Source organism: Echinops telfairi, unplaced genomic scaffold (genome assembly GCF_000313985.2).
Source record: "Echinops telfairi isolate 266 unplaced genomic scaffold, ASM31398v2 ScPeMD7_2;HRSCAF=8, whole genome shotgun sequence".
NCBI lineage: Eukaryota > Metazoa > Chordata > Mammalia > Afrosoricida > Tenrecidae > Echinops > Echinops telfairi.
In genome coordinates this window covers 6,662,255-6,686,041 of record NW_022103898.1, presented here as the reverse complement: position 1 = coordinate 6,686,041, position 23,787 = coordinate 6,662,255, and the positions used below count along the sequence as shown (strand labels likewise).

Below are 23,787 nucleotides of genomic sequence, written 5' to 3'. Positions count from 1 at the left end.
GGGAACCTCCTTCCCACTGCCACTCTGCCTTCCTGCCTGCTGGGGCTCTGCCGTCGCCCTGCCATGTTTCCACTGACCTCGGATCCACACGACCCTACACCCACCGGCCTCTGATCGGCGTGCGTCCTGCATCATTGCATGTGGCTGTGCGAGTCTAAAGAGGGACTTGTGGACTCGTATTGGACTTATGGGCTTGGGTTGGACTGGGCTGGGATGCTTTCTTGATATAAAGCTCTTTCTTATACATATCTGAGTGACCCTGGACTTATTTCTTTAGTCAACCTGGCCTAACACAGCACCCAACGCAGCCCAGCATGGAGTGAGGACACACTTCTCAACCTGCGTGATGTGTCTGTGGATCGGAGGGTGAGTGGCACACCAGAAACGTGACGCGGTCAGTATTCTGATTGTGCCCTGCTGTACCGGGGATGAAGATCCTACTCATGTCAATTGAATGACTTCTTCAGTGTACTAAGTACAACCCGAAGCGGGTAAGCGCACAGAGCTTCCACTTAAGAGGGAGCTAACCCAGTACTTGACTCACTCAAGTGCTTCTGGGTGTATGCTGGGAGCCAGGAGGAGCCCACTCCCTGGCTGGGTCACCTCAGGCCAGTTACATCAACCCCAGTGCTCATTTCCTGAGAAGCTTCTAGGAATTAACACAAGCAAAGTGCTTAAAACAGTCAGTGTTTGGTACAGAGTAAGCACTCAGTATCAGTGTTCATGCAGAAAGGCCAAGTCGCAAAGGAGTCTCAAGAATTAACTACTGTAGGCACGCTAGCTAAACGTCTCCGCAGGAGAACGTGACCCCAAATCTCAGCGTCTGCGCTGTACTTGGACGCCGAGGAGAAGAGGTGTGGTGTTCAGAGATCAAATGGTCAGACCTGGAAGTACACATCCAGGAAATGTGGGCTGCTTCTTGGAGCACTTCCTGTAGCTCACAGACTTCCTCTTTGGAAGGCTGATCGGGAAGCTCAGGGTCTCTCTAGCTGTTGTGAATGTTTTCTACCTGGTCATATTTGCATCTGAGGAAAGTGAGTCGCTGTCCTCTCCGCTACTTACAAGAGAGACGCAGTTACTGAATTGTGCTCAGGAAATACGATACTTGGGGACCGTTCTGATTTATCAAAAGTCTCCTAAATGCCGCTTCCTAACACCAGCATTCCCGTGAAAGAGGAGCTCCTGTGTAATGCCAGACAAACAAGCTGCCCTTCTGGAGAAAGAAGAGGCTGTCTGCTCCCATAAAGAGTTACCGTCTCGGAAACCCCGGGGGCTACTTCTGCCCTGTCCTAGAGTCGGGTCCCACCCGATGGCAGTGGATTTTGAGAGAGTTTGTCGGAGAAACGAATGGGTCTGCGGTTTTCCTTCCTGGCATTCTGAGTGATCGCATTCTGAGCGGCAGGGAGGGCGCCCAGTCTTACGCTGCTGGCTTCCAGGAAGGCCTTCTCCAAGCAGCAGATGCGATCTTCTGCTTGTCTAGCTAACTTGGTGATCACGTTTTCCTTGTAAGGTTGATTTCTAGAGTTGCTGATACAGGAGTTGAAGCTACAAAAGGATTAAGGGAGAGACAGGAATAAGATGATGTTCATGAACCTCCTGATGTCCAAATGCAAATGATAATAATTATAATAACAATGCGCACCTAGGCAATAGCCTTCTGAATGGTTTACTTGTGGATGGTTTATTTTTTTCATGAACCTGTCATGTGCTTATGTGGGTCGATCTGTCACCGATTCCACTCATCAGGGAGATGGCGGCAGGGGTGGGGTGGGGGGGTGAGGTCGAGTCTCACTGCAGCCAATTAGCTTTGTTAGACTACCCCCCCCAACCCATGCTGACTCACTCCGAGGAGACACTGATTGCTCAGCTGCGGTGGGAAGTTCAGAGCCGGCAGCACATTTGCCCACGTGAGAACTGAGTGCTGTCAGGCTAACAACCTTCACAGCCTCTGCTTGCCCACCGCCAAGAGCCAACACCATCAAGACCATCAGACCCTCCTCCTGCATCACCTCCTGCTCTCATATCCTGGGCTCAGGGGCCGTCGTCCACTGTGTGCTCCGGAAGGCCCACGGTAGTTCCCTCTGGAGATTAAAACCAACTTCAATAGAGACTGATCAGAACGGGGGCTTTTCATTAGATGGCAAAATACTGGGGTCCCACCTTCTGTTCACTTGGTTTTCATTTCTCTCAATTGAAAGGATGATCGTGAATCAGCTTACTTGCTGATTTTGGAAGGGTTTCTATTCCTGTGTCTACATGGCCCTGTTAGCTTTTCTCCGGCTGTGTAAAGCATGTAAGCACACGTACATACCTACCACGGCGTTTTAGCAACTGTCAAATGAGTCCCCTGAATCTGAGCTCCCCACGCCACCCCTGGGAGCTTTGTCTGTTTAAAGACCACTCACACCAGCATGGGAACGTCTTGTGAGGGTTTCTCCGTGGCAGCCCATGGGCGTTTGGAGCTGAACGATTCTTTGTCTTACGCACGGTAGCTATTTGGCAGCCTCCACAGTTGATGCAGTGATTAAGTGCTCTGAGGCTAGCCAAAAGGTCAGTGGCTCGAATCCACCCAGTGGGAGAAAAGGCCTGCCTGTCTGCTCACTTAAAGCTTGTTGTTGTTGTTGTTAATTTGGGGGCTGGGGTGGGGGTGGGGGGTTACTATGCTTTCTGGATATGGAATCTGTGGAGACAGTAACTACAAGAATGGTTTCTTGGGGGTGTGCCAGGGGAGGTGGGGGAAATGGGGAGCTAAGGGTGATGTGCACAAGAAAGAAGAGGGTGTTCGAAAATTGATCTTGGTGATGGTCGTTCAACTCCTCTTAACATGAAGAACTATTGAATTGTATGACGTGTGCGTTGCAAGCCAATGAAACTGTTAAAATTTTTTTTAAAAGAGTGTGGTTGTTATTTTCTGACTCCTAGTGACTGTACAAGAGAACAAAAGCGCAGCTTGGTCTTCACCATGGCTGTGATGTTTGGGCCCCTTGTGGCCGCCTCGGAGTCAGTCCATGTCACCAGGGGTCTCCTTTTTTGCTGATCCCATATAGGTTGTCTTCCTCTGAGGGAGGGTCCCCACCTGGCAACATTTCCCAAGCGCGTGAGACCAAGTCCCACCATCCTCACTTCCAAGGAGCCTTCTTCTGCCTGGGCTTCTTCCAGCGGAGGCTTGTGCGTTCTTCCGGCGGCCCCTGGGACGTTTGCATCCTCACCACAACTGCAAAGCCCTGCTCCTCCATAGGCCCTCCCGTTCACCGTCCAGCTTTCGCGTGCTTATGAGGCCTTTAGAGCATGACGGCTTTGGCCAGGTGCACCTTGACCTTCAGATCGACGACTTTGCTTTTCAACACTTCAAGAGATCTTTTGCAGCAGATCTGCCCAGTGCAACAAAAACGCAGAAACCAAACTCACTGCCATTGAGTCGATACTACTAGGGACTCAGTGGGACGGGGAAGAACTCTCCCCGTGAGCTTCCAAGACTGTAACTCTTCACGGGAGTAGGAAGTCCCGTCTTTCTCCTGCGGAGTTCCTGGTGGTTTTGAACTGCTGACCTTGCGATTAGCAGCCCAACTTGGGACCGTGATGCTCCAGGGCTCCTGCCCAAGGCAATATGTGGTTTGAGTTCTTGGCTGCTGTTTCCATGGGCATTAATTATAGATCCAAGCACAATTAAATCCATAACAACATCAAGCTTTTCTCCATGCATCGGGTTTATTGGTCCAGTTGTAAGGACTGGGGTTTTCTTCTGCTGAGGTGTAATCCACACGGAAGGAGATAGTCTTTGATCTGCATCCGCAACTGCTTCCCTGCCTCTTTGCTTCCACTCGGCATGGCGGGCCATCCATGTATTGCCATCCTCACGAGGCGTTGTTCCTATCATCCAATCTTTAGGATTATTTGCTCAGCCTGCAGACTTAATAAGGAAGGTAAATGGATACAAACCTGAGACAGACCCTTGCAAATTTTAAGTTGTGCCATAACCCTTGCTCTGCTGAAACACCTGCCTCTTGGTCTAGGTACAGGTTCCGTACAAACACATTCTGAAATTCCTGTTCCTCACAATGGTATCCATCATTTGTTATAACTCTCAGTCAAATGACATGGTTTCGTCAATGAAACACAGGTCAGGATCTTTCTTGTATCCTCTGCTTTCAGCCAAGATCCATCTGATACCAGCAGAGATCTCTTCTGTTCCTTGTCCTCGCTGGAGCTCAGCTTGAGTTTCCTTGTCAATGGACTGCTGTGGCCATTTTTGAATTATTGTCAGCCAAATCGTGTGTGTGTGTTATTAAGGATGCCGTTCAATAATCTTTGCATTCTGTCGGATCATCTTCTTTTTGGAAGGGGCACATACGTGGCTCTCTTCCAATCGGCTGGCCAGGTAGCTTTCACATTTCCTAGCAGAGACGAGTAAGCCTCCAGTCCTGCATCTGTGGTTGAAATGTTTTCAAGTGATAGCCCATCAATTCCTGGAGCCTTGTTGTTGGCGAAGGCTTTCGGTGCAGCCTGGACTTTTTCCTTCAGGATCACCAGCTATTGATGGTGCCCTATCTTCTGACATGGTAGAACTTGGACCGATTCTTTTTGGTACACTGGCTGATTTTCTACAATCTTCTCTTGATGTTTCCCTTCATTCAATATTTCACCCACAGAATCCTTCAGTATTATAACTCTTAGCTTGGATTGTTTTTCAGTTCTTTTAGCTTGAGAAATGTTGAGTGTGTTTCTCTCTCTCTCTCTCTTTTAACTCCGGGTCTTTGCACATTTCATTATAATACGTTATCTTCTGGATCTGCCCCCTTGAGATTCTCTGTTCAGCCCTATTGCTTCATTGTTTCTTCCGTCGGCTGTAGAGACTCTACATTTAAGAGCAGGTTTCAGAGTCTCTTCTGACATCTGTTCATTCCCCACCCCCACCCCACCACGTTTCTTTCCTTTCTGTATTTGTTTACATTTTTAAAATCATTTTATTGGGGCTCATACAATTCATCACAATCCATACATACATCAATTGTGTAAAGCACACTTATACATTTGTTGCCCTCATCATTCTCGAAATTTGCTTTCCTCTTGGGTTCCTGGAGTTAGCTCATTTTCCTTTTTCCCTTCCCCCTTCCTCCCCCCTCCCCCCTCCCTCATGAACCCTTAATAATTTATAAATTATTATTATATCTTATCTTACACTGGCTGGCGTCTCCCTTCACCCACCCTTCTGTTGCCCATCCCCCAGAGAGGAGGTTATATGTAGATCCCTGTGATCAATTCCCCCTTTCTAGCCCCCCCTTCCCTCCCGGTATTGCCACTATCACTGCTGGTCCTGAGGGGTTCATCTGTCCTAGATTCCCCGCGTTTCCAGTTCCCACCTGTACCGCTGTGCACCCTCTGGTCTAACCAGGTTTGCAAGGTAGAATTGGGGTCCTGGTAGTTGGGGGGAGGAAGCGTTTAATAACTAGAGGAAGGTTGTGGGTTTCATTATTGCTATACTGAACCCTAAGTGACTCATCTCCTCCCCACTACCCCTCTGCAAGGTATGTCCAATTGTCTACAGATGGGCATTGGGTCCCCATCATGTGCCACCCTCATTCTCGATATGATTTTTTTTTCTCCCCCGCCTTTGGTGCTTGAAGCCTGGTCCCTTCATGACCACACATGTTGGTGTGCTGCTTCCATGTGGGCTTTGTTGCTTCTGGGCTAAATGGCCGCTTGTTTACTTTCAAGCCTTTAAGTCCCCAGACGCTGTTAGTCTCATATTGTCTTTTTTTCAAGTATGATGCCTTTGACTGATTCCACAACTCATCTGGCCTCTGATCATTAGCATTCAGTGTGTCAGCGCTATGACTGAGGGGCTCTCTAGACTCAGGGAGAAAATACTCACGGGGTGTATGTTGGTGCTCGCGGATGCGTTTTAATTTTCTTTAGCTTCAGTCTGAACTTGCACATGAGAAAGGAATGGTTTGTTCCACAGTTGACCCTCGAGCTGTTTTGAATGAACATAGCACGTCTCCATGGTCTCATTCACAGATAAGATCAATGTGACTCTCGTATACCCCTGGTGGCATGGTGGGGCTACACGTTGCACTGCTAATGGAAAGACCAGTGGTTCAAAACCACCAGTCACTGCACGGGAGAAAGATGAGGGTGTCTACCCCTGTGACGTGTGACAGTCTCAGAAACCCACAGGGGTAGTTCTGCCTTGTTCTATGAGTTGAAATGGCTGTGAGCAGTGAGTTTGGGTTTTGTTTTGTTTTGGTTTGGTTTTTTTTGCTTGTAGTTCATTCAGGAAAGCCCATGTGTATAGTTGCTGCTGTTCATTTTGTTGAAGAAACAAACATTTTCGACAATTCTGTCCCGCAATCTTTAGTGTTGTTTCTATCACAAAGGCCATATCTCCCAATGACTGTTCCTTCTCGCATGTTTCCAAGTTTCGCTTCCCAACCTCCAGTCAGTGTTAGTGCGTCTCGGTTGCATGCTTCATCAACCTCAGACTGTAGAAGTTGGTGAGAATCTCCAGCTTTCTCAGCTTTGCTTTCATGGTGGGTGCAAATGTTTGAATGGCAGTCATATAATCCTGAAGGCTTATGGGTACCTTTAGTGGGTACCATTGATCATTGACAGCTTTGTGCTTCAGTTTAGATCTTGAAATGTCCTTTGTGAGATGTTCCGCTTAGAAGGGCAAATTGAAGAGGTACAGACCATCGGATTGTCGGGTGCACAATGGCCCACGCCAGTCCATTTCTGCTCACTCCTGTCTAAGACGTCAATCTGCCTGTGTTCCATTTCATTCTTGACTTCCAGTATCCCAAGATTCCTGCTGCCCACGTTCCAATGACCAACCGATGTTTGCGGCTATTCCTTCTCATCTTGATTGGTGCTACTGTCACCAAGTGGGGTCCCCCAAACTTTGCTCAGTCCACGTCACGAGGTTGGCTCTACCTTGAGGAGGCAGCTCTTCTCTGGGCACACCTCGAGGGTCTTCCAACCTAAGGGGCTCATCTTCCGGCCATGTGCTGCTGCTGTCCATAAGGCTTCCAGGGGATAGTTATTCAGAAGCAGATCGCGTCTTCCTTTTTCCTAGCCCGTCTTAGTCGGGAAGCTCCCTGGAAACCTGCCCGCCAGGGAGGACCCTGCTGGTTCTGAAACACTGGCAGCAGAGCTTCCAGCCACAAGTCCCCACCGTAAGGCAAACTGACAGAGGAGTGGTTGCGCTTAAAGGTTAAATCCTAGGAAAGCCTACGGGGCAGTCTACTCTCTCTGATTGTCACTGTGAGTTGGAAAAGACTCATGGGCAGTGGGGTTTGTTGTTCACTTATTGTATTTCTGGCCTCCACGTGAGGCTGGTGGTTTCAGACTGCTGACCTTGGGGTTAGCAGCCCAATGCGAAACCACTAGGCCACCAGGGACAGGTAACTGCTGTTGGGGGCTGGGGCGTAAGGGGCCAAGGTGTGGGCTTGGGGTTTGGGTGCTTACAGACCTGTTTCTTCTTGGCCAGGGGATGGAGCTGCTGACACCCAGCCCCGGAGCGTCATAACATGATGTTAGAAATTGCTTCCAATTGATTTTCACCGTGGGGTTAAGTCCAAGCCTGGATTTAAAAAACAGAGATATTACTTTCACCATATTCCCCTGTAACACTGCCCAAATTAGATGCTCAATCCTGAGTTGAAGATGGCAGCAATGAATTTGTGTGACGCTTCAAAATCGTTCAGAAAATAGTGTCACAAATGGATTTTTTTAAGCAAAGAAAAACAAAACACTGATTCTAATCACCATGTCTTCCCAGTCTGTAAACGGCAGCCACGCTGGAGGACGAAACTAAGGGATCTGATTGAACTTGTGGTGCCTGTGAATTAGTTCTTTCAAATGCATCGTTTTGCTCAATTACTGTGGTGGGAAGAGCAGCCACCTCAAGATGCCCACGTCCTAATCCCTGGCAAATAGGATTTTCCAGGTGTGATCAGAGTAATGGGCCTTGAGCTGGAGAGAGCATGCTGGGCCAGCCAGGTGGCATGCAGGTGACCACATGAATGCTTACAACGGGCTGCAGTCAGAAATGTGGTGACAGCAGAGGAAAAGTCAGAGAGAGATGGTTCTGTAGGCTTTAGCAATGGAGGGCGGCTATCAGGAGCCAACGACAGTGGGCAGCCTCTAGAAGCTAGAAGAGGCAAGAAGACGGATTTGCCTGGGGAACCTGCAGCCAAGGAGTCCGTCCTACCCACACTTAGATGTTGGCCCCGTAAGACACGTGCTGGGCTTCCAACCTCCAGAACAGAAGCTGAGAAGTGTGTGTGGTCTTAAGCCAAGGGTACTGGGGTCACTTGTTAGGACAATGATGCGAAACGAATGGGGCCTTCAAGGCTTAGCCAGAGACTTAAAAAAAAAACCGTACACCATTATTGTTAAAGCAAACTTCCTTAGTCGGCTATGGTGCCATGACTCGGGCGGGCCCAGTGGCCCCTGGGGGACGCCAGTGGGAAAAAGCCAAGGGAGCACAACCTGGGGCTTCTGCGTCACCCAAGGCCAAATGCTTGCCCCTTCCCTGCCCACAGTGGCCACAGGCAAACCCCCAACCAAACAGACACTGTGGCATCGAGGTGGCTCCTGCTCCAACCGCCCTCAAGGATGGGGAGAGCAGCCCCCGTGGGTTTCTGAGACTTTCGCTGCTTCCAGGGAAAGGGAGGCCCAGCTGGCGATGTCCCACCGCTGACCTTTCGAGTCCAAGTCCAATGCATGACCAGTAAGCCACCACGACGCCTACTACCCTGAGTCCTTTGACTCACCTGTAAGAGGGAAGAACAGTGACAGCAGCCCCTGTGACGGTGGCTGTCAGGAGTAGTGGTGACAGAGAAAAGACACACACACACCCCCAGTCTTAGTTCTCGACCACCAGTGAGTGTTGGGTAATGTCCCCTTATTTGTGGACAGGGAGTCCCCGGCAGCTTAGGACCTGCTCGAGCTGTGACCAAGCGTGCTGGCGGCCACATCACTTCTAATCCCATACAGCATCTCACAGAACATCAGTTGGTGCTGACATCCCCCAGACACAAAACTCGGGTTGACAAAAGCTCTCTCAGCACCGCCAAGTCCATTCCAACCCACAGCGCCTGAACAGGACAGAACAGAAGGGCCCTCCAGGTCTCTGAGACTGCAACTCCTAACAGGAATAGGGAGCCTCATCTTTCCCCCTCAGAGCGACTGTTGGGTTTGAACTGCTGACCTTGTGGTTAGTAGCACGGCTCATCGTAACCCACGACATCACAGGGTGGCAGATAATGAAAATAAAAGGCAAGGACAGTGACAACTTAAAAAGATGAGGAATTTGACTTAGGTCAGAACCGAGTGGTGCTGAAGTCATCAGAACAGAGCCCATCACCAGTCGGGTATGTGACCAGTCGGCTACAGGACCAGTAGCCCACCCATTGTCCCTGGGCGGGTGGAGAGAGGTCATAGTGTCTGAAGTCCTTTGACCACAGATAGGAGCCTTGAGTGTGAACATAAGAGAGACTTGCTTATTTGATGGTTGAACGTCAGTGGCTGAGAAAGAGCTACTTAGACAGAATTTAACTCCCTTTCTGTGTCAAGAGTCCAGAAAAGATCAGGTCAGAGAGAAGTCTTTGCTGGGGGGTGGGGGGGGCTGGGGGGACGGGGACGGAGGCACGGATCATCATGCTGCGAGCCACAGCCCTAGAACAAAAGGGAAGATGAAGGGCATCTATCTGGTTCTTCTCTGACAGCTTCATTCAACTTGCCCCAGCAACTGGGGACATGGTAGATGGGAGCCAGATTCCCATAGAAGGAGTTGCCGGAGGGACTTGCCTATGCTCCTGCCCGGAGGAGGCCTCAGGAGGAGGAACAGACCTGCCGCTGTTGATAATTCCCAGGGGCTGAGGAGGAACGGAGCTGAGCACCCACGGAGGTGCAGACGCCCGTGTCCTCAGCAGAAGCATGCCGACGTGAGAGCCTCCGTCACGGGGAACCCCAAAGAACAGTGCAGAGGCGGTGGAAGGAAGCCACTTGTTACACACTGTGTGAGTCTGGAGGGACTAGCGAAACCAATCCAGAGACGCTCTCATGTGTGTAAGAAAGAGCTTTGTACCAAAGAGTAATTGTATGTTAAGAAAACATCCCAGCCCGGTCCAGATCAAGTCTGTAAGTCCGATATTAGTCCATAGGTCCGATACCAGTCTGTAAATTCCTCTTCAGACTCACGCAACACATGCCATGACGCCAAAAGCAGGAAGATCACAGGCCAGTGGGTGGAAAGTCTCATGGATCCAGCGGTGGGGGAAGCATCTCAGCACTGGCGTGGTTCTCCACGTGGTTCCTCCAGCTCCAGAACTCTGGCTCCATCAGAGTAGCTCCATGTGGCTTGTTAACAGAAATGTCTCTCGTGGAGACGAAGCAGAGAGAGTATGTATCCCACCTCCAGGGAGGAAGACAGGAGTTCGCAGAATCCTCAGGAGAAGGCCATGCTCACACAGAGGCCTACTGGCTATGACCTGATTGACAGGCTAGACTCCACCCCTTCACAAGTTGACAGGAGATGATGTAACTGCCACAGACCCCAACCCAAATGATTGCCTACGAAAAGAAGTGATATTCATTAGGGGGGGAAACAGGACAGGATCCAGAGTCTCCCCAAGTTGACATTCAAAATGTCCCATATACAATGAAAAATTGTGGTACGTATGGAAAAAAATAATATAGAAGGCGTCGAAGACATTGAAGATGCAAGGTGACCCAAATCCTCACCTTATCAGACTGATAGAGATTTGGCAGCAATGCCTTCGGCTGCTCTCCACGAAGTAGATGAGAACATGGTCACGATGAGCCCAGGGTAAGAAACATCAGCCGGCAACAGGAAATGGAAGCAGAGAACACACGACACGAACATTCTAGAATCGAAGACAAGAATATCTGAACCAGAAACTTCACTAGATGGACTTCCCAGAAGAAAAGACAGAGGCGAGCGTAAAGGGCTCCACGGAAACCATCCGGCGTGAGAACACGAGACAGTCTGCTTAGAACCTAAACAGAGCCTCGGGCCATGTGACACGCGAAGGCTTTGAAGAGTTCATCGGAAAGTGGAATGAAAGGATCACGGAATCTTCCCACACACTCTCTGAAGCCCTCTCGTATGGTGCTAAATGCTTTCTCTTGAAGGCAATTTGAGTCCCTAGTACAGAGGAGGGAAATAACAGGCTAGCAAAAAAATATTGAAGCAACAATGGCCAAAATGTGCCAAAATTTGATGGAAGATCTAAGGTGCTTAGCATACCCCAAGGAGGATGCAAATGCAATGACCATGCCAAGGCACACCATAATTACAGCATTGGCAGTCAAATTCAAATAGGTTATTCCTTGGATGCTTCACCTACCCCCCACCCCCCCAAAAAGAAATTCATTATATTCAAAAAGGCAACCATTTGATCGCTGACTTCTCAAACTGGGAAATCCCAAAGGAGTAGCACATCACGAACTGGTAGAAAGAACGGTGGTAAAATGCCCAGAATTTAGTATTCAAGACCATTAGCCTTCAAAAATAAATGTCATAAATGAAAGAAGCAATCCATCAGCAATCCTATACCTCAGTAACAAGTGGTGATAGGCAAATGATGCGGCCTTTCTTGCTGCATGGGAAGAGTCCAGACTCGTCCCATTAAAGATGGCCCATGACCACTCAGGGAGGATATCTCTCTACAAAAGGACTCGGAACACTGATTGACAAGGATCTAAGATCACCACCTTCAGGGACTATATCTCAACATAAGGAAACCAAAACATCAGACCTCTTGAGAGTGTGAGAGCAAGGATGTCACTCTGAGGCCTGAGGTGCCTCTGACCAAAGCCATGGTGTTTTCCGTCGCCTCATCTGCATGTAACAGTGGGACAGTGAACAAGGAAGACCGAGGCGGAATTGATGCGTGGATCGTGGTGCTGCGGAGACTTGTGTGACTGCCGCTGGGACTGCCAGGAGAAAGGGCAAATCTGTGTTGGAAGAAGTAGGGCCAGAATGGTCCTTGGAGGGCCCGGCTTCGTTGGGCTCACTCATGCTGCATATGCCGTCGGGAAAGACCAGTCCTGGGAAAGGACGCCGTGCCTGGTATGATGACACGGAGTCACAGGAAAAGAGGAAGACCTGCCGTGAAATGGGTTGCCGCTGTGGTTGTGACCATGGGCTCCAGCAGCGCGATGATGGGGGCATGGTGCCGGATGACCGTGTTGGGTTCTGTACTCGATGGATCACTCCAAGTCAGAACCAAGTTGCTGGGACCAAACAAACCACATGCCAGAAACCGAAGAAGATAAAAGAATACCTGCATCGGTCATCAAAGAAGAAGCATCGTTAAGTATCCTAAAGACAGAAGAAGAATAGTGAGGCACGAGGCCAGACCGATTAAAAAGAATTATTGCATAAGTAATAAAAATACCGTGGGAGAGAAGTGACGCTGTCCATAGAGGAAAATGCCAAATAATCGGTGTAGCTTCTAATGCTCTTGAAGAGGTAGAGTATCATGCTAACTCCTTAAGTTTCTGCACACAGAAAGTTTCTCCTAAAGAGTACAGACAGAATGGGGGGAGAGACAGAGAAGAGACACTTGGTAAACATGACATCCAGCCAGGTGGTTGAAGTTGATGCCTAAGTTAACATCCACAGGGTATCCATCCACAGACACAATGGCCTTCATCCTCAAAATACATTGCTGTTGTGAGGTGCTGTTCAGTGGATTCCAACTCACAGCCGAACCCCGTTCAACAGAACCACACACTGCCCGGGCCGGGTTCATGCGCACAATCTTCCCTGTGTTTGAACCCCTTGTTGCAGCCACCGGGTCAATCCAGCTCCTTGTGGAGCTGACCGTCTTGTTCAGTGGAGCCTCTACCAAGCACGGTGTCTTTCTCCAGGGACTGGCATCTCCTGTTCCTGTGTCCAACATAGGTGAGCGAGAGTCCCGCCCGCCATCCGTGCTTCTAAAGAGCATTCTGGCTGTACTTCTTCCAAGACAGATGTGTGTGCTCTTCTGGCGGTCCGTGATATGCTCCGTATTCCATGCCAACTTCATGATTCAAAAGCACATCACCCAAGTGTCATCGTGAGCAAACCATCAGACAAATCCTAATTGAGGGGCCGTCTACAAAATTATCCAAACAGTGATGCTCAAAGCTGCCAAGACGGGGAAAAAAAAGTGGGGTGGGGTGGGGGGAGAAGTCTGAGAAATTGTCACAACCGAAAATGTTAGAAGAAAACAAGACGACTAAATGTATGGGGGGGGGGGGGTGGTGCCCTATAAGGAAGCCTGGAACAGAAATCTGATCTTAAGGGAAAACTTACAAACGCTGAAGAAATTATAGACTCGAGCTAATAAAAAACAAAAATCAGTACTGGTTCCTTCATTGTTAACAAATGCCTCATACCAATGTACTACATTAATAAGAGGGGAAAGCTGGTGTGGAGCTTTCTAGTCTTCCTTTGCCACAATTCTGTAACTCAAAAACGAAGGCTATTTTGAAGGATAATGAGGGTATGAGATGGATAACATTATGCTGATACATTTGACAACTGAAAAGGAATTAAATTCATCATTAAACCTACATGGGCATCCAGTCAAAGCCCATGGAAGCAGCAGTGGTGACATCTAAGGAGACATGACACTGGGCAAGTCGACTCCACAAACACTCTTCAAAGTGCTGAAACTCAAGGTCGTTGCTTTGAGGACTAAGGTGCTACGGGCCCAAGCCACGGCATTTCCCATGTCCTCGTCTGCCTGTGAAAGCCGGACATGGAATGCAGGCGAGCAAAGCGGGGGTGCACTTGGATGTGGTGCTCGGGAAGACTACTGACAGCACCAGGGACTGTTCAAACAGAAACCGACCTGTCTTGGGAGAAGTGTGGCCAGAGTGCTGCTGAGAGGCCACGGTGGGGAGACTTCCTCTTACAGAGCTTGTACCCGTTGTCAGGAGAGGCCAGTCCCTGGAGAAGGACAGCATGTTTGGTAACACAGAGGGGCAGCCAAAGAGAAGGCGGCCCTCAAGGAGATGGATGGACACCTCAAACACAGACACACTGATGAGGCTGGCGCAGGGCCGCCCGGGCAGGGTTTCCTTGTCCTGTGCACAGGGGCATGCATCACAAGGGCTCAGCACCAACTCCTCGTCACCCAACCCAAACACCCCTCTCCTCTCCTTCCTGTTGTTTTCAGACTGCAAACCTTCCCCTAGGCTGCTCACCTTACCGCACATGTGGGTCATCGCACCAGACAAGTTGCTGCATGGAGGATAAGGCACAAGGAACCGCGTGTATTCCCTGCGCTCAGGTCTACCTTAGACCTCAGGCTCCCTATGAGAGCTTGGCTTGGTTCCTAATCGATGGAGGGCCGAGGAAAGGCTGAGGCAGCTTTGGAAAGAACGGCACAGCGGTGCTAAGGGGCAACCTGGCTAGTCGATGAAAGCCTCCCATGACGCAAACCAAAACTCTGTGAAGCTGGCTTTTGAAGTTGCTAGAACAGCGGTTCTCAACCTGTGGGTCAAGACCCCTTTGGGGGTCGAACGACCCTTTCATAGGGGTTGCCTGATTCATCATAGTAGCAAAATGACAGTGATGAAGCAGCAACGAAAATCATGTTATGGTTGGGGGGTGACCACCACATGAGGGACTGGATGAAGGGGTCTTGGCAGGAGGAAGGTGGAGAACTGCCGCGCTAGAATACCACGATGAGAAGGACTTGGCTGGACCGCGTGGGATAAAATACATTCGGATCAAGATTTCATGCACCATCCTCGAGCCCATAGGGTTTTCATCATCTCGGCTCCGGTACTGGGAAAAGTCAACCAACGAAACCACACGCTCAGAGGTGTTTCTTCGGTTGGCTTGTGCCACCAGTCCTCACGGTGTTTTCTTCAGGGGGAGGGAGGGTTGAGACGTTCCCTTCCAGCCACACTTGTTCTTTCCGGCATCGTCTGCCTGTGTGAGCTCCTAGAATCTGGCGTCTGAGACTATTGTGCAATCAGTCGACCAGGTGCTCTGGTGGGGGTACCGTGCTCTGGATTCATGCAACCACCTCAACTATCAGCCTACACAACTGTTCCATGGCCCCCCTAACTCCCCCTACTGCCTCTCTGTGAAGCTACACGCCCCTCCCCCACCCCCACCCCAACGCCCCCCCAGTCACTGCCACCCAGAGATCGCTTCTCCACCGCCATGGTTTCAGCTTTCTCCCTACCGCCGAGTCAGTGCTGACTCTGAGCCCCTCTGTGGGTGTTGACACTGGTGACTGTTTGCAGGAGTGGAAAGCCCGGTCTTTCTCCCGGGGAGCTTTGTGTTTTCTAGAAGGTCCTATACAATGGAGTCCGGGTGGCTTGCGCTTGGCACCAGGTCTTTGGGATTCCTCTGTGTTGCTCTCTGTACCCATCATCCATGTGTTCTCCTTGAGGGAAAGGGGCCCCATCATGGGCATGTTTGTTCCCTCATGCAACCGCTGAAGTGCATCTGGGTGATTTCCAGTTTGGGGGAGATTACTAACAGAGCTGCTATAAATATTTACATACAGGGTTCTGATGAACTCTTGAATCCTTGTTGTTGTCTTTAATGTAAACATCCAAGCCATCCAGCATGTGCCCAGCGCGATCATAGTCCCATCTGGTCGGCACACAGAGATCCTGTCAGGAGATGGGCGCTAGTTTCTGGGATGTCATACCTCGGAAGCCAGGAGGCCTGAAGGATACTCGCTTTACGAAATGCCCGGAGAGCCGACTCTCACTCTCCCACTGCGGGTTGAGGAGGGAGCAAGGGAAGAGGCGCATCAGGGTGAAATGAGTGTTTTGTTTTTTTAGCTAATTAAAAAAAAAAAAGGACAAGCCAAGTTGAACAGCGTTTTTAATCAGGCCTCGGGTAAGGATGGTGCAATCTACCACTGTTTCAGCAACACGACCTTCCCAGGGAAGATGGACGTAGCAGATGGTATTAACGCCCACACCTCACGACAGGGAAGGGGGCAGAGCAGGAATGTGGGAAAACAGCAGCCGCACTAGTGACAGAAGAGGGTTACCTTTTAATAATGACCTAATTAGAGAAAACATCCCCCAGAAAGCTAATAAAATCCACTCTAACACCAAACAAATCAGGGGCGCCATTAGCCAATTAGGAATCAGAGAGAGAGTTTCGCATCCGGGAGACTGAGCACGTCCCGCCCGACAGCGCCGTAAGCAACATACAGAAAAGCCATGCGGGCACCCTTTCCCTCGGCTTTCTGCTATCAATATTTTAAAGCAGCATTAAGATTCAGTGCCGGAAGACTCTGAAATTAAAACGCTCGCTCGCTGGACATTCATGCAAATGACTGCTGTGTAGCGATTTGATATTCCTTCTAGAACTTCACAGACACAGGCGCACTCTCTAATTCTGCACTCAGGAACGAGCAGCATTCCTGAAGGTCGCCAGCCTGATGGTATCGGTACCTTTGTTCTCCTACGTAAAACCTGACTGTTCCCTCCCCGATCATGGCCTGGCTCTCCACCTGTACTTCATGATCCCTCCCTCCACCTCACTCAGCTCGGGTCACAGGGACTCCTAACGGCCCTCAGAAACCACCACCTGGTGGCCCCTTGCCTGGAAGGCCTCTCCCCTGACCTCTCAGGCCTGGGTTCCAATGCCACCTTGCCATAGACTTCTTTCCAGACCATTCTGTGGAAGTCAACCCTCTTTGCTACGCCCCCTGTGGAGCTTCATGATAGCACCCTTGATGGGTCATTTCTGGGTCTGTGAGGCTAAGCCACAGGGCCCAGTGATTTGGTCAAAACGGGCCTAAGATGTTGAGATGAAGGCATTAGCATGTGATTAGCATTTAGACCTTAAACTAAGCAGACGACCTTCTATAACATGGGTGGGCCTTATCCAATCAGTTGAAGGTCTTAGCCTCAAACTGAGTTTTCCTAGAGAAGGGTCCAGTTTCAAGATTCTAAGTAGACAAGGCTCTCTGAATTTTCAGCCTGTCACCTGGCCTATGGACTTGGGCACAAGACTGCTGGTGTTTCCTGCCACCTGGCCTGTGGACTTTGCCTTGCCAACCCACCTGTAGCTCTCTCTCTCTATCTCTGTATATCCAGCAGACCTCAGAGGTGATGCAGGTTTGGTTCTCGACCGCTACAACAAACCAAGTACTGCAGTAAGGCAGGCCGCGCAGATGTCTCTGGTTCTCAAACATACATATAAAAGCCACGTTCACACCACACTGTCGTAGTAGCCCTGGGGGCACAGTGTTTACGCCTTGGGCTGCTAACTGCAAGGTCAGCAGTTTGAAACCATCAGCTGCTGTTGGGAGAAAGATGAGGCTTTCTACTCCCATAGAGTTACGGTGTGGTGTGGAAATCCCGTCCTAGGCCAGGGTCACTGTGTGTTGGCATCAGCTTGAGGACAATGAGCAGTCTGTGAGGTGTGCGGTAGCACGCGGGGGAAGGTCAGAGCTGTTTGAGAAGGACCCCAGGTGACGCGGAGACACCCAGGGAGCACGTGCTATTGGGAAATGATGCCAACAGACTTGCTTAAAGCAGAGTGACCACCAATCTTCTATTTGGAAAAAAATACATTATCTGCAAAAAGCAAGAATGCAAAGTGCATGCACGTGACGTCTGTCTGTATGTACACACATACATGCGTGTGGAATACACAGTCTAATCAAGAGGAAGAGTGTACGGTCCTGTTACTGGATCTGTTTCTCTCCAGGAACCTATGAGCACATGCATCGTATTCTATACTTCACTCAAGGAGCCCTGGTGGCATAGGGGTTACACGTTAGCCTGCTAACCACAAGGTCTGCAGTTTGAAACCAACAACTGCTCCGAGGGACAAAGAGGAGGCTTTCTACTCTGGTCAGGAGTTAGAGAGCCAGAAACCCACAGGGGCAGTTCTACCCTGTCCTATAAGGTCACTGTGAGTGACACCAACTCGATGGCAGTGAGACCGTTGACTTCATTGCTTGTCTGTCTGCTTATTGCTGGTCTTCTCATGAGCACAGGGGTCGTGTCGTTCTCATTGTGCTGTAAACCCCAAGTGCCTAGCACGGGGCCTGCTAGACAGAGGTGCTCAAGAACGGTTTGTTGACTGAGGAAATGAATGAAAAATTGTACAGCTTCTTTCCCTGACAGAGCCTCTGACTGGGATTGAACTGCCACCCTTTCGCTTAATATCCCAGAATCCACTGGTCTGTTTCACCATCATTCTGGGTCTTTAGTTTCTCTTTATGTATTTAGTTTTCTTGTGTATGATTGCTTATTCACTCGGCACAGTTGAAGCAACTTAGTGGACCAAACTCGATCTAGGAAAACAGCCAGAGTGCGGCTTAGAGAGATGGAGAACACAGAGTGCAAAGGAGAGGGCATAGGAAAGAGTGGTGACGAGCCCAGAGGCTGAGACGCCGGAGTGAGAGGGTCCGACGTGCATTCAACAGGAAACCCAGCAGAAGAGCCTGTTAGCGTGGGTGGAGACTACATGCAAAGAGAAGTCCCTGAGAGTTTTCTGGAAGTCAGAGGACATACAATTCTCAGGGTCAGGCAACATGCCTCTGAGAAGGTTAAATAAACAGATTTCCTGTGCCTGAGCCATAGGATAGAGAAAGCACAGAATAACAAAGATAAAGAGAAAATCTTAACGGCTGCCCCAAAGAGCAAAGACCACGTTCTGTGAGGGGAGGCGCCAGGCTGAGAGGCTGCGGTGGCGGCAGAGCCAGGAAGACGGGGGTGGGGTGGGGGGCTGGGGGGGGGGCAGCCTCCACGCACTGAGAGGGAAGGACTCTCAGACAAGAACCCCCATCGCTGCTCAAACGTTCATTACCGAGTCAGGACCAAAGTTGGGGAACTTTTCACAGAAAGTGGAATTCCCCGCTCCCGGGACCTCACTAGAGGTTGGTAAAGGACATGTCCAGGACAGAGAATCCAGATGGAAGGTGAGAGGTGGGAGGTGGAAGCTGCACCAGACCTCATTATGGTGTGGAAAGCAATGCGGTGACCTCAAGGACCACGGAGCGCTTGCCCCAAACCCCGGTGTTTTTAACCGCCTCATGTGCCTGTGGAAGTTGGGCGGTGAGTACGGAAGACTACTGGAGAAGGGGTGCATCTGAACGATGCTGCTGGCGAGGGGGCGGGAAGGGGCTGAGGACTCTACCCAAAGGACGAACAGATCTGCCCAAGAAGAAGTGCAGCCACAGTGCTCCGTGGAAGGCAGCAGTGGTGAGACTCTGTCTCACCTCCATTGGCCACGTTGTCAGGAGAGAGCAGGCCTTGGGGAAGGGCATCGTGCTTGGTAAAAGTAGAAGGGTGGCGAAAAGGGAGGGTGGACCTAGGCAGGAGGGTGGACACAGCGGCGGCCACAACCGGGCCAAGCAGAGCAGCTGTGGCGAGGATGGCGCGGGACCCAGCAGCCTTTCCTTCTGTTGGACAGAGGGCTGCTGTGAGTCCAGCCGACTCGGGGTAACGAACAACACGGCGCCAACCAGCCCCAGCCACGGCTCAGCAAGGAGCAGTGGGAAGCGCTGGCCGGGAGGACGTGTGAGGGGAAGACGTTTGCGTTGCTCCTGTCAGGACAGGTACACCTGGTTGCGCTGTGTTTTGCACCATGGGGCTTTGCAGATATCGCCCCCCCCCCACTTTGAAGACAAACCGGAGGCCTGTGACAACCCTCCCTTGAGCAAGACTATCAAGGACATCTTTCCAACAGCTGTGTCACACTATTGCTCACTCCTGTACTGTTTCAAATTTTCTCAGAATCCTATTGCACTCCCAGGGAGTGAATCTCAGTGCGGCATTCACTTCTTGTGGAGGGTCTAGAATCAAGTCCACACGATCTCCCAGGTATGCCTGTCGAAATGCTGATGTTAGACATTGCCATTTTAGAACACACTTTTTAAATTTACATCTGTTAAAAAGTCCAGAGTCTGCCAGAAAATCAAACAACTCTATTGTGGTATAGTTACATAATGCCGTGTCATCTTGCAGATATAGACGTGTGGGGCAGAGTCCAGCCTGTCAGTCAGGTCACAGCCTGATGGTGCTTCCTTGTGGGTCTGGCCTTCTTCTCCTGAGGAGGGTCCTGGGAACCTCCCCGCCCCGCCTCTCTGCCTTCACATTCCTGTTGATGAGCCACACTGAGCCCTGCAAGAGCTCTGTGATGCTTCCATTGCCATTGGATCCACAAGACTTTTCACCCACCAGCCTGTGATTTTCCTGCATTGCTTCATTGCATGTGGCCGTGTGAGTCTGAAGAGGGGCTTATGGACTAGGATCGGACTTATGGACTTGATCTGGACTGGGCTGGGATGTTTTCTCGATATACAATTACTCTTTGATCTAAAGCATATATATATGAGTGTCTCTGGGTTTGTTTCTCTAGTCAACCACGCCTAACGCACGTGTGCTGGAAGAGGGGCAGCTAGAATTTCCCCTGAAGCAGGACACCAGTCCCCGCAGAAGAACATCATGCTTGGTAAAATAGAGGGACAGCAAAGTAAGAAGACCCTCAGTGCAATGGATTGACACCACGAGTGTCTCCTTGGGCTCAACCATTGCAGTTGCTGCGACAGTGGCGCAGGACCAGATAGCATTTTGTTCTGACGTCCACCGATTGGGTTGCTGTGAATCAGAACCAGCTTGCAAGTGCCCAACAACAACTGTTAGAGGATGAGTGCCGCCCCCAACACGAGCGAGGGGGGAAATGAGTGATAACGAAAATATAGCCGATACCACGCAATAGGCAAGAGCAAAACAGAAAAAGAGATGAGAGTAAATGATAGCACGTGCCAAATAAAATAAAGTAAAATAAATGGTAGGAGGGTGGGGGTATCCAAACCTGTCAATCACCGTAAGTGGAGACAGATGTAACTTGACAGTAAAAAGGGAAAGCGCTCATTTTGGAATTTTAAGCCTCCATATTACCTGCTATCGTCTGAGCAACACATCCAAAGAAAGACAACAAAAGAGAGAGGAAAAGGTTGGCAGAGATTCACTGATAAACACTAATCAAGAGAAAACAGTGGGGGCTGTTTTCATCTCTGACAAAATAGACCAAACGAAGGCCTCGTGGAGATGCCAGAGTTATTGTATAGTGACGGTGAGAGCACTTGACCAAGAAGACGAGACAAATGTGTGTTTCTCGTGTGTGTCCAAGGAGACATGTACGCAACAGAGATTGCGTAGCATCGACGTGTTCAAGACACATTTCATAGTATTGGCATGCACGTAACGCATGTGCCATTGGGGTCTCCAAAGTGCCTGCTGTTGTCTCTTGTGCTCTGCTCCACTGGGACTTGAGCCCCGGTGGTGCAGTGGTTATGAGTTGGGCTGCTAATGCCAGAGGCAGCAGTTCAAGACCAGCAGCCACTCCATGGGAGAAAGACAAGGCTTTCTACTCCCATGAGAGCTACAGTCTGGGAAAAACCACAGGGGCAGTTCTTCTGTAGCCCATGGGGCTGCTATGAGTCAGAATTGACTCAAGGGCAGCGAATTTGGCTTCCGGTGTGGTGTATTCAGAAGGAGCCTTGGTAGCATAGTGGTTACACGTTGGGCTGCTAGCTGAAAAGTCATCAGTTCAAAACCACCAGCCGCTCCACCGGAGAAAGATGAGGCTTTTGAGTTAGGTGTGCTCAGGAATCGTCCCTGATCTCTGACTGGCATACCTTTTAACAGCACCAAGCCTGGTGCCCTTTATCTCGAGCATGCTCCCACGGTAGTCTCCAAGAATGCGGTCATTCTGATGAGTCACTCTGATGTGGGGACTGTTTACCAATTACCAGTGCCCACCACAAAGTTTATGAAAGAAACGCAAACACCACACTCACTCCCGTTGAGTTGGCTCTGACTCACAGAGAACCTATTGGACACAGTAGAACTGCGCCGGTGGGTTTTAGTCAAGATTGGAACTCTTTACAGGAGTAGGAAGCCTCATCTTTCTCTTAAGGAGTGGCTGGTGGTTTTGATCTACTGACCTCATGGAGCCAGCCCAACACATCACCGCATGCTGTCAGGGGGCGCCTCACTCACTCATTGCCTTGAAGTCACATCTGACTTGCTCTGATCCTTGCAGAGGGTAGAACTGCCCTGTGGCTTCTGAGACTGGAACGCCCCACTAGGGAAGAAAGTCTCCTCTTTCTCTTGAGGACCGGGCTGGTGATTTTCAACTGCAGACCCTGCGGGTAGCGCCCGACCACAGAACTACTGTGCCACCAGGGCTCCCTACACGTCCCGTGAATGCCTGCTGAGTGAATGGCCTTGTGCTCATGCATCAGCACGCTCCTGCGGAGCCCTAGGAAGCCAGCAGGAAGGTGCTCAGGATATGCAGTTCCATCTGAAAAGCGCAATGTGAAACGGCAGCCGTACTTAGGTCACGGATATGGACATGTTACCCACGCGTGTGGCCATAGAAGGAACGAGGGCATGGAAAAGTGGAAATGGTAAGTTTGCTAGGTAAGATGGGCGGTGGCTTTTCACCATGATTTCACGACTCTTCGTTCTTTCTATGAACACATCCTGCGGATGGTTTTGAAAAGGAAATCAAAAGGATGGCTAGCCAATGCTAGCTCCCTCAGAGAGTTCTCCCTGCAACGGTTCATGGGCACCACACCTGGGCACCGAGGGCCAAGTGCCCTAGCCCCACAGCCATGCTCCACGTGGTACGGAAAGCCATTCTGTGGGCATGCAGGATGTTGGGAAGCCAAAGGGATGTGACGGGAATTGGGTCAGCAAGCTGCCTCCGTCTGAGGACGTTTTCTACCAAGCTCCTGTGGGTAGGAAACCCAGTCCGCCGCCGAGGCTGTGGCCTCTATGTTCCACGTAAGGAGTTGGGGCTCCCTGGAGAAATAGTTGAGTCCAGATCTGGGGGAGACATAGACAAGGTAGGCCTGGAGCAGCTACCTCGTCAGACCAGAAAGAAAGGTATCCAGGACACCGAGGCTGACATCAACAGGAGCCAGGAGCCAACTTACCACGCCCCGCACGGGCCACCAATCAGGAAGAACGATGTTGGCAGTGCGTCTGAACCGCATTGAGGGTAGTTCATTTCAAAACACGCTGTTTTCTACAGCAAAGAAATAAAGGCTCATTTTTGGAAGATTCTAGGGCACCGGTTCATTCTTCTGAAAAGTGGGAGACGAGGGGAGTCAAAGGATAGGCCGCCTTTCCGATGCTGACTGTGGGTCCAAGTGACCAAAGCGTCCGTGAGGGGGAGTCTTTCGATGAGGCGTGTTTCCGCTTATCAAAGCAGAGGTGGCAGGAATAGAACATGGCCCCTCTGGGCCTGCCAGCGCAGTGATGGGTGCAGGTGTGGTGGGCAATGGTTGCTGCCGGCATGGAGAGGGGCGGCCAGTCAACAGAGCTTCCTGAGGAAGGCCAGCCAACACCGGAGAAGCATTCTCACTGCACACACTGAAGGCGCACATGTGTGTGTGTGTGTGTGTGTGTGTGTGTTGAATGATCCATGTCTGGGTGACAGGGTGCAGGAGCGGGGAGAGAGGGGGCCAGGTTAAAGGTCACTCTGGTTGGCAGTCGATCAAATCCAGGTTGTCTGAGAGTCTTCCAATAAGCAATCTGGGCGTCTTTGATAAACGCCTCAAGAGGGGAGAGGGGCAATTCAATCCAAGTGGGCCTGGAGGTTAAAAAAAGTGTGGAGACAAATGGACGGAGGGCCACATCTGGAGCTTAGCTGGCTATTGCTTTGAGTAAGCTAGAAGACAAAACATGGGGCCATCCTGGACATCTGAACCCCGATGAACGACTTACGAACCTTCGGGATCATTGGCTCAGCTGTGGCGA

The 23,787-nt window shown here is 50.4% G+C and overlaps 1 protein-coding gene across 1 annotated transcript in view; it reads right to left on the bottom strand.

The window, feature by feature from the left end:
• EFCAB6 (EF-hand calcium binding domain 6) overlaps positions 1 to 23,787 on the bottom strand; it is a 253,365-nt gene that overhangs the window by 142,560 nt on the left and 87,018 nt on the right. Inside the window, exons 9-10 of the mRNA XM_045290796.1 lie at positions 7,469 to 7,579; positions 1,422 to 1,527 (exon numbers count right to left, since the gene is read on the bottom strand). Of these exons, the coding sequence (XP_045146731.1) occupies positions 1,422 to 1,527; positions 7,469 to 7,579 (217 nt within the window). The remainder of the gene's footprint in view (positions 1 to 1,421; positions 1,528 to 7,468; positions 7,580 to 23,787) is intronic.